General features: G+C 46.4%; 1 protein-coding gene across 1 annotated transcript; it reads right to left on the bottom strand.

Annotated features, from left to right (window-relative positions):
- Positions 1–862: 862 nt before the first annotated feature.
- On the bottom strand, positions 863–2,032 carry LOC149288756 (C3a anaphylatoxin chemotactic receptor-like). The gene is made up of 2 exons (XM_089491537.1): positions 1,456–2,032; positions 863–1,311 (listed from the first exon to the last, which is right to left on the bottom strand). Exons 1-2 carry the CDS (start codon positions 2,030–2,032, stop codon positions 863–865), a joined length of 1,026 nt encoding a protein of 341 aa, XP_089347663.1.
- Positions 2,033–11,259: the final 9,227 nt, after the last annotated feature.

Raw genomic sequence — 11,259 nt, 5'->3', positions numbered from 1 at the left:
TATTGGAAGCACAGCATGGACAACAGAAGGCTGAGAGCTGTGAGAGAGGACTGGTACATGCGCGAGACATCCTCTAATCTACTCAGCCAGTCCATTCCCCTACCAAGATGGCACCCATGTGGTCTTCAAGTTCATCCTGGGGAACGCTTGTAATACAAAGTAACGGAGCTTACATACAAAATAACCACATGATCAAAGAAGGAGAAACATTTAATACATTCAGTTCTCGCATTTATTTTACATGCAAAGAGGAATATTTAATCATTATTTTTTATTTCTTTTGGTGTTTTTTTAATCACATTTAGAACCTTCAAACATTGATTTAGAGTGAGATGAATTACAATTGTCTCAGGGTTTTTGATGACCATTCATTTCTGAGGGAAAAACAAGCCTTCTGGCTTGTCTGGTGTCTGTAGATGAGTGTTTAATAATACTTCTACATACCCCTAAATTTAAGTGGAAGGGTTTCCATCACCTTTTACCCACCATAACTTATACAAAAAAGGGTACAGCATGTCCCAAATTTGCTAAAAGAAAGAAAATGACTGAAAATAGAAGATTTATATTTCTTGATCAATTTACGTGTTTATGTCAGATCTATATGTTCCAGGGCAAAGAAACTTTCTCCCAGTAGATGGCGGCATTCATACAGATGTGCACAAGGGGGGGGGGATGGCCTGATTTATAGATTTATATAGTCCAACGAGGACTCATGGTGTGTTTTTGGTATCCTTCACTTGGACTATCGTCTAAGCCAGATGTACATTGGGCTGTTTTATTACTCTGCATGGCCGGACTTGCCCCCCGGGCTAATTGTTTCCAGCCTTCCATAATTTCATACACAATGCTGGGCGAGGGAAGCTCACAGAGTTACACTCTCTTGAGCACTGGCCATGCTTCTGCTTCGGCTGGTGGATTTAGTAGCTTCTTCGCTGAGCGCGCTTTCAACGAGCCCCAAGAGAGACCGACGCAACTTGCTTTTGAAATCTTTGCCCATGAAGACATAGAGGATGGGGTTAATGCAGCTATTTGAGTACGCTAGAGCCTGCGAGAGGGAATCCAGGTGGTGCATGTTAGGGCTGTTGACATGCAACATGGTGAGACCTACCAGGTGGTACGGAGCCCAGGACACGTAAAAAGCCAACACGATGCTAAACACCACTTTACGGGTTTTTCTGCTCATCCTGTTGAATCTGGCATTTTGCATTTTCCATGCCAGCCGGACATAGCACGCCGAGATTATGAGGGCCGGTAACAGAAATCCGAACACGGCTCGGGTGATGGTGATGACGGCGTGATGGCTTGAGTCATCTAAGTCAAGGATGAAAGTAAAATCATCCAAAGACGAAGCGAAAGGCTCGGCGCTTGGATCTCTTGGATCCCAGCTTGGGAGGTCAATGTTTTTTACTTGCTTTGTTAAGGTCGAAGTTGGAAAACCATTAAAAGGTGGACTACTTGTTGGTTCCGTGGCCAAGTCTTGTGTAGCTGTGCTGTTCGCTGACATGGTATCATAGTTATAGTCATAATCAGGAACGTCGGGCCCCCTGGTGTACGTATACTGACAGGTGGTGGTATTTTGGTAGGTGCTGGTTTCTCGGTAAAGCATTGCTGGAAGACACATCAGGAAAGACAGCAGACAAATTCCCAGGCATACGAACCGAGCAGAGCGGACGCTGCGGTGATTCTGGGCCCACACGGGCTTCACCACCAAGATGCAACGGTCCATACTGATGGCCACCAAAGTGAAGACGCTGGCAAACATGTTGAGAATGACGACGGAAGGTAAAACCTTACACAGGAAGGAGCCGTACGGCCAGCGCTGGTGGAGAAACTCAAGGGCGATGGAGAAAGGAAGAGACAGGCAACAGGTCAAATCAGCCAACGCGAGATTGCAGAACCACACGGTGTTCACTGTGCGTTTCATCTTCACGCTCGTCAACCAGATCACCAACAGGTTTCCAGGAATGCCCAGAAGGAAGGTGATAAGCATGACCATCACCGTGACCAAAGACTCGGGGGAGTAATGATCCATGGGTAACTCTGCCATTAGATTCGGGAAACAGCCGCTGAAATTGAGATGAATTTGTCAATTACACATGTTTTTTGTGCGAAGTCTCCTAAACTGGACACATCCAAGGTTGTCAGGCTAGGTGGAGAAAGTATGAGTTATCTGTATATCTATATAGATATTTATAGATATTGTTGTATATGCTTCTCCTCTCTCAAACCAATACCACCAATTGATATGCGTGAAGAATAATCCATTCTGCGTGGTGTATTAATGATAAATGTAATACCCTTGTTACCTCCTCCAAGAACTAACATATAACCCTTTTTTCCAGATAATATATATGTCTAGTTCTACTAAGGTTTTCTACCTGATATTCCAATAAAACAGCCAACCCAAGATTCTTACCAGAGAGAGAGCTTTAATTAGAATCTACCCAGATTAATGTTACAGCAAAGACAAAACCAGAGTTACAGTGATATACAGAGGACAACCATTCATACCACTCACAAACATCCCATCTATCTAATATCTGCTGCTAAGTGTGTATGCTGTGTGTATGCTGTGTGTATGCTGTGTGGGTGATGTGTGGGTGATGTGTGTATGCTGTGTGTATGCTGTGTGTATGCTGTGTGTATGCTGTGTGTGTATGCTGTGTGTATGCTGTGTGTATGCTGTGTGTATGCTGTGTGTGTATGCTGTGTGTATGCTGTGTGTATGCTGTGTGTATGCTGTGTGTGTATGCTGTGTGTATGCTGTGTGTATGCTGTGTGTATGCTGTGTGTATGCTGTGTGGGTGATGTGTGGGTGATGTGTGTATGCTGTGTGTATGCTGTGTGTATGCTGTGTGTATGCTGTGTGTGTATGCTGTGTGTATGCTGTGTGTATGCTGTGTGTATGCTGTGTGTATGCTGTGTGGGTGATGTGCCAAGGGTGAGACTCACCAATCCAGTCTTTTCCTATGTGTTTCTACAATGTCTTTTTAAGGGATTTCTCTATTGATGTGTAAATGAGATCCCTGTCCTCTGTTCCCAAGACCCCACCGTGTGATGTTATTGACTTGCTATGTTTCCCGTGCTATCTCCAGGTAATGCATTTCCTTCCTTCTCTACATAGTGTAAAGGTGTGATATCTTCTTACAGCTGTCTTTCCTGTTACTTCCCCCCTAAGTGGCTTGCAGCTATCATACATACATATATACACACATACACACATACATACATATATATACACACATACATACATACATACATATAAACACACATAAACTTAATCACACATATTAATTACAAATATACATACTTTGTATTTACCCCAACAGATATATATATATATATATATTATGTTCTAGAACCCTATTATACACTCATACTCAGCAAACACTCTGAGCTCATAGATAAGAGGGGCATCAGAGAAAAAAAAAGGGCATTAGGAAGGAAAGAGGGATATTAGGGGAGGAAAGAGGGGCATCTGGGAGGAAAGAAGGGCATTAAGGGAATAAAGAGGGGCTTCAGGGGAGGAAAGAGGGAAATTAGGCGAAGAAAGATAAGCAACAGGGGAGGAAAGTGGGTCAAAGCGATTGTGGTCCATACAGGGCATTTTTATTTTTAATGTATCTATTCCTTAGCACAGAGCAAAGTTAGCAAAACCACTAACTAACACAAAATATAATATAATAATGATTTTATTAAAGGAACTATACAAACAATCATCTTTGAAATGTGGAAGGAAGTGTCGCGTGACAAATTCTATACATTTTATGACAGAAGTACTTTTTGCAAGTGATAAGGAAAAAAGAAACAGAAGTTGGAATATCTTAATTTGCCCTTAAGAAAGAATGCGTGAAGGAATTACATTTGTAATTTTTTTTCTTCTATGTGTGATACTGAGTTTTGTAAAGTAGTTTATAATGTCCTCGCCGAGAAAGAGAAAAATAAACCGTTATCTTAAAAACACTATAAAGACTCCCAAATATTTCCTGTAAAAAAAGACTATTATGCTCAATAAAGCTGCTGATGGATAATAGACTGCAAGCCTCCTATGCTAGATTCTACACATTTGAAATGGAAATTGCTCAGACATTTATACAGCAACAGTGTAGACAGTCACAGCAAGTTACACAGACTGTAACGTTAGTGATGTCAATGGGAAATGCGCAAGCGGTCTCTCTTGGTGTTATAGACTGTCTCGCGCTGTTCCTTTAAGAGGGACTCTGGCTGTTACATACGCTTTAATGCATATAATTGCTGAGAGGTCCCTTTACGATTCCAATGGCTTTGGTCTATTTGACTAAATAAAGACGCTGCACGACCTTTGCCTATGAGGAAGTTTGAAATATTTTGCTTACGAGGCACAATGGTGGCTTCAAGTACCGTTTTTTATGGTTACTCAGAAGAAGGATGATAGAAGTATTAATAGTAAGTGTATTGCTGCCAGCCTATTTTAATCATACTAAATGTCAGGTCTGGACTGGCCATCTGGCACAGAGACGACAGCGCCCTGTGCTCACCCGATCTATAGCTTTAGCACCAGCCGCTGGCCTTAAAGTGCCAGGGCTGCCCCGTCAACCCCCCCGATCTGGCCCTGCTTAGGGTTCCCATTGGATTTCTATTGATGTTGAGTAATTCCGTATACGTCCCTAGCTTGAACAGGACCAAGAGCAGCTGCCTTCCATGCAGGAGAGGCGTTCGGCCAAACACATCTCTTTGCGCATGATTGCACATCTTTACTACCAGTGAGCTTCAGTGCTGGCTTGGTGAGAGTTATGGAGGTCCAGCAGCAGATACGTCTGATGATACATCATGCCACAGAGGGGGGAATTCCACTGCGTCTTCTACTAAAGGTACCTTCTTTATTTTATTTTGTTTTATTGGTATTTTTTGCATTTTGAAGAACGCATATTAAAGTATAAAATATCATAACAAGCATTCTTTGTTGGTGAGGCGGCCTGGGACACGTATCTGTCACTTTAATTATATTAGTAGTCTTTAAACCATCTTTGGTGGACCTCAAACTCTTATCCTCTGAACACTGGGGTCTGTTTAAGGGCTCACGGCTGATTCACTAGAAAATCACTACATTACATTGTGAGAACAAGAAAACCTAGAAAAAAACCCAATTATTCCCAAATATCAACCTCAACCAGAGTTCCTCATTCAATAAGGCGGAAGAGTTTCTCTTCCAGTGTGCATTATGAACGGTCAACTCCCTCAAGCTCTTCTGCGAGGAGAGGAGAGCAGCTGGGCATGACGTAGTTTGAAATCAGCCCGATGGAAATCTTATATATTTCTTTTATGGAACCCACTATGGTTTGCCGATCATAATGCGCAGTGAAGTTAGCGATTCGATCCAATAACTCTTGGGATGGAACCCTAAAATTCTCCACTAGCGGAAAACATTCTGACGTTATGAACATAAGGAGCTACGTGAATTCCATTTATGGGGACTTTGTAAAAGATTATGAAGCACCCCAAAAACTAGATGGTAACTATGTTTCTATTACAGTCATGATTTCTGATATCTATATCGGTCAAGCTTATTGAATCATCTGATTTCCTACAGATCCAGTCACACAAAATATGGGTACTTTCTCACCTGCCCAGTCTGCCCTCTCCAAATTGCCCCAAATCCTCAGAGATCTGCGAATAATCTTAGAAATCTCTCGGTGATTTCAAGAAGAATATCCTGAGGGACGTGCGGATGTCCTCTGGAGCTCAGCGAAAGCCATTTGGTGAATGAATTTTTTCTTCTGCATGATTATTTCCTAACTTCCTTCTAGTTTTAGTTCTTTTATAGCATGCAAATTAACTTCCCTCGGCTTCTTAAGGACAGCAGAAATCTGGACATATAGGGTAACGCTTGTAACCTTATATCATTTTGTACAAAACGCAATACAAGACCAAATCTCGACGTGCACATTTTGTGACACTTTTGATGCATTCTAGCTCCGTTATGTTACCAACCATCACATTTGGTGTTTCATACCCAGAAACCCAAAATGTCTACCAATGCCAGAAATTAATAGTGATCTTTTGTTGTCTTTTGCCCATATAACTGGTATTCTCCACCTGAGCTTTCCCTGCCCAAACCTTTCGGCTTGTTACCTGGTATACGTCTGTATTCTGCCTGCCCTGACTCTTTGGACTGGATCTTGGTTAGTGAGTAGGCTTTCCCTTAGCGCTTGGATCTGACGCCATATCTACTAAGTCCTGGTGGTCACAGTACCTGAGGTTCAACTGAAGGGATAGTGACTGTTAGAAGCAGAAGAACTGCACCCTTCTCGGTTTATTTACTAGACTCAGACCAAAGGTCCATCTATACTATCTGAGATTTATCTGTGACAGAACCCTCCATCACTGGGGCCCCTGGAGAGGCCTGAGAGCCAGCCTCCTCCCTATCGACTATGGGCCCAGGCCTTGTAGAGACTTCTGTGTGTGAATACAGGGGTTCAGTCTGCTGATGTACCCCATGTTTTAGCACTCAGAGTATCAGAACTGTAACGTCAGCTGGACATCCTGTGGTAGGAAGAAGGCTGATTGTCTGTGCATTGTTAATTGTATAGGTGTGAAGTGTTTCCCCTGTTATTGTGAGTTAGCCCTTGTCTTAAGACCCCCTGTAGGTATGACTAGGTGTCACTGCTGCATACCTAATTATCAATTACACAACAGGTAGCTGTTAATCCTGTGAGCTCCTGTTATCCCTGTGTCCTGGCCATTGTCTGTCTTAAGCCAATTATATGTCTATCGTCATTCCACGTCTACGTCCCCAATTAATGTAATTATTTACGTCTCATGTCATTCTGTCCTTCCCCCGGATATTGTGTTGCAGGATTTGATCTAATTACTTCCTTCCTGCCATGGTAATTAGATCATGTGATATTTGTCTTGCCCCTTTTCTTACTTGTGTATATATAGCTCTGTCTTTGGTTTTAATAAAGGAGTCCTGTTTTCACCTCAACATGAGTGTTGCCTGATGTTTGGGGTGGGCTGTAGCCACACTGTGTAGCTAAGCTTCGGATAGCCACAGTGCCAATGCGGCTTCGGTGCAGCGACGTCCCTGCTTCTATCTACAACGCTGGTTATGCCCGGTGCTGAAGGGGTTACTTGTTGGTGTCCCGTCAGGAGGAAGCAACGTTTGGCGGGAGTACCCAGTCGGGGTACAGGTCGGTCCCGTCACATTGGTGGCAAGCGGTGGGATGCTTCCTTAAAGAAATTTGTTATGGTCTGATTTCCGGGGCCGGAAGTTTCCTCTTTCACACCGGAGCGGGGACATCCAAAGCACCAGGATTGGTCACCCTTCGGGCAGAGAAGGAGCAACGCCAGGATCCTCAGCTATGGAACTGGAGTTCAGATGGCGTATGCAGGAGGCATGGGCCCAACACAACGGACCTGTATCGGCTGAGGACGAGCTGCGGTGGAGTGATCATATCCGTCGACAACTCTGGTGGGAGACTCTGCGATGGGAACAGGAATACTTGGGTAAGTGCCTCCCAACCAGCAAGGACATTTACTGGTTCCAGCTGGAGGCACGAATGCCGTTGCTGGGAGAGCAGCCCAAAGAGGAATGGGTGGCAGAGTTAGAGGTGCTGGTCCAGACAGAGCTGAGGTTGGACGATGGATATCGGGCTCTGCGGTGGTACGCAGCACAGCTATGCCCGGGGCTGGAGGATAAAGGTCCTACAGAGGGCTATGGCTTCGGCGGCCCGGGATTACTATTGGAAAGCATAGAAAAGGATCCCGACTTCGGAAGTACATCGGAGTGTCGGGGGGAAGACATCCAGGAGCGCAGGGCAGAGGCTATCCCATATGTGGCCGAGCTGTGGGCTGACCTGGATTATTTGGTCACACAAGAATGGGAACTGGAACAGGCATATCAAGAGTTGTTCGACCATGTTCAGCAGTATGCCCCAGTATCCATGGATTTTGTTGACTGTTTATACGAGGATGGTAACTCAGGATGGGTAGATGAGGCTGCGGTCTTCACACCGGGGTCCTCCGAATGCTGGGTAGTTCGCCCAGATCCATACCCCTCAGCTGAAGCGCTGACAACAGGGTGGAGAGCCCCTGGCTTCTGCCCCGTACCTGCAACAGGAATCCAGGGAGATGCGGCAGCCGGCCCATCTCCCCAGCGGAAGCAGGAGCACGAGGGAGTGGAGGGTATCGTCCCTCCTCCCCAGCGGCTGTTGGATGACCCGGGAGACAGCGCAGCCGGCTCATCTCCCCAGCGGCGGATCCCAGTTGAGGGAGCTGAGGGTATCGTCCCTCCTCCCCAGCGGCTGACGGATGACCCGGGAGACAACACAGCCGGCCCGTGTTCCCAGCAACAGAAGGAGCCTCAAGGAGGGGGTGCAGGTGGCATCCCTCCCCAGCGGCCAAGTGAGTGCACAGGAGATGGCGCAGACGGCCAGTCTCCCCAGCAGCAGCTCACAACTCTGGGAGCGGAGGAACCTGTTCTCCCTCCCCAGCGGCAGATCCCAGCTGAGGGAGCTGAGGGTGTCGTCCCTCCTCCCCAGCGGCTGACGGATGACCTGGGAGTGGAGGGTACCGTCCCTCCTCCCCAGCGGCCGTTGGATTACCCAGGACACAGCGCAGCCGGCTCATCTCCCCAGCGGCAGATGGAGCACCAGGGAGGGGATGCAGGCGGCATCACTCCCCAGCAGGTGGGTGAGTGTCCAGGAGATGACGCAGCTGGCCAGTCTCCACAGCGGCAGCTCACAACTCTGGGAGCGGAGGAACCTGTTCTCCCTCCCCCGCATCAGATCCCAGTTGAGGGAGCTGAGAGTGTCGTCCCTCCTCCCCAGCGACTGACGGATGACCTGGAAGACAGCGCAGCCGGCTCATCTCCCCAGCGACAGATCCATATTGAGGGAGCCAAGGGTGTCGTCCCTCCTCCCCAGCGGCTGACGGATGACCCGGGAGACGGCACAGCCGGCCCATGTTCCCAACAGCAGAAGGAGGATCAAAGAGGGGGTGCAGGTGGCATCACTCCCCAGCGGCCAAGTGAGTGCACAGGAGATGGCGCAGGCGGCCAGTCTCCCCAGCAGCAGCTCACAGATTCGGAAGTGGAGGAACCTGTCCTCCCTTTCCAGCCCCAGACCCCAGTTCAGGGAGCCAAGGGTGTCTTCCCTCCTCCCCAGTGGCGCACAGATGACCTGGGAGATGGCGCTGCCAACCCATCACCACAGCGACAACAGGAGCCCCAGGGAGAAGATGCAGGCATCATCACTCCCCAGCGACTGGGAAGATTCCAGAGAGAAGGTGCTGTAGGCACTTCTCTCCAGCGGCAGTTGTATTTTTCTGGAGAGTCAGAGGTGGGGCGGGGGAGTGCTGCTCTTGGAGGGGCAGATTATTTGGGGCACCAGTTTCGGGAGGGCATTGATGGGCTAAGTGAACTAACTGACTACGGAGTCAACCCGTTTGGGGTTTCCTCCTGTGTCAGTCCTATTTGGAAGGGGGAGAAGTGTGACAGAACCCTCCATCACTGGGGCCCCTGGAGAGGCCTGAGAGCCAGCCTCCTCCCTATCGACTATGGGCCCAGGCCTTGTAGAGACTTCTGTGTGTGAATACAGGGGTTCAGTCTGCTGATGTACCCCATGTTTTAGCACTCAGAGTATCAGAACTGTAACGTCAGCTGGACATCCTGTGGTAGGAAGAAGGCTGATTGTCTGTGCATTGTTAATTGTATAGGTGTGAAGTGTTTCCCCTGTTATTGTGAGTTAGCCCTTGTCTTAAGACCCCCTGTAGGTATGACTAGGTGTCACTGCTGCATACCTAATTATCAATTACACAACAGGTAGCTGTTAATCCTGTGAGCTCCTGTTATCCCTGTGTCCTGGCCATTGTCTGTCTTAAGCCAATTATATGTCTATCGTCATTCCACGTCTACGTCCCCAATTAATGTAATTATTTACGTCTCATGTCATTCTGTCCTTCCCCCGGATATTGTGTTGCAGGATTTGATCTAATTACTTCCTTCCTGCCATGGTAATTAGATCATGTGATATTTGTCTTGCCCCTTTTCTTACTTGTGTATATATAGCTCTGTCTTTGGTTTTAATAAAGGAGTCCTGTTTTCACCTCAACATGAGTGTTGCCTGATGTTTGGGGTGGGCTGTAGCCACACTGTGTAGCTAAGCTTCGGATAGCCACAGTGCCAATGCGGCTTCGGTGCAGCGACGTCCCTGCTTCTATCTACAACGCTGGTTATGCCCGGTGCTGAAGGGGTTACTTGTTGGTGTCCCGTCAGGAGGAAGCAACGTTTGGCGGGAGTACCCAGTCGGGGTACAGGTCGGTCCCGTCACATTATCCATAAGGGGACCAAGAGCTCTCAACATAGTTGGTGTTCAAGAATTATACATTGGTCTCCACTTGGTGTCCACTTCACGACACTTTATATTTTTTGACATAATAAGGTGTCTTGTCAACCTCATAGTAGGATCTGCATGTCCAGTCTTTTAGTTGCCTCAATTGTGTCTTGTACCATCTTTGTACAGGCAGGTTGGAGGGGTAAAGTCATATTTCTTGGGTCAGTTGACACTCCTCTCTCCGTCAGATTCCTCCCTACTTTATACTCCTTCTGTATATTCTTATACACTGCCTGTGTTCCAGAAATACACAATGTATATTTTTAGTTACCATATGTTTCTCTTAAATATGAGTACAAACTCACCTTTTTTAACAGAACCTAAATCCAGACTATGTAGAATGTCCAACAGCTGATTGGTCTACAGGCTTTTACCCCTATACCTGATTAATAACCTAAGGGGTAACAAAACTTTCCAATGCATATGGTGGAGTCTGGACAGAGTGTGTTGTGAGTAGGAAGAACGTTATGGATACAGAAGAAGGAACATTCTGGATACATGTGTGATACATGTACTAATTCCACAAAAAGACTGTAACAATGGTCCAATTTATTTTTAACAATATTTTAACAACATCCATAGGGGGCAAGTGGTTGGATGACCAGACAGAATCCATTTGGCATAATTTATTTGGCATAAGAAACCTCTAGAGATGAAGCCAATCATTATTTTCCTATTATCTAAGTAATTTATTGGAATCCAGAGATCAGGTCCATGTTTTACCAATTTGAACTCAACTCATCTCAAATTCTCTCAACGGGCCATGTACGTAGATTAATTAGCACCCGGCATTCTGAAAATTCGGGAAGGCGGCCATGATTTCAGGAGACAGAAGGACGTTTTACTTATGTTCGTGGTCTTGAGAAGAAAAGGTCAGGGCTTTTCATGG

Source organism: Sceloporus occidentalis, unplaced genomic scaffold (assembly GCF_023333645.1).
Source record: "Sceloporus occidentalis isolate IW3139 unplaced genomic scaffold, rSceOcc1.0.p SCAF_50, whole genome shotgun sequence".
In the NCBI taxonomy this organism is placed as follows: domain Eukaryota; kingdom Metazoa; phylum Chordata; class Lepidosauria; order Squamata; family Phrynosomatidae; genus Sceloporus; species Sceloporus occidentalis.
This window is presented reverse-complemented; position numbering and strand designations above follow the sequence as displayed.

Coding starts and splice junctions, on each gene's coding strand:
- LOC149288756 (XM_089491537.1), bottom strand. CDS start 2,032: ATGGATCATTACTCCCCCGAGTCTTTGGTCACGGTGATGGTCATGCTT. Junction 1,312..1,455: donor CTTGGCCACGGAACCAACAA/GTAGTCCACCTT, acceptor TCCTTGACTTAG/ATGACTCAAGCCATCACGCC.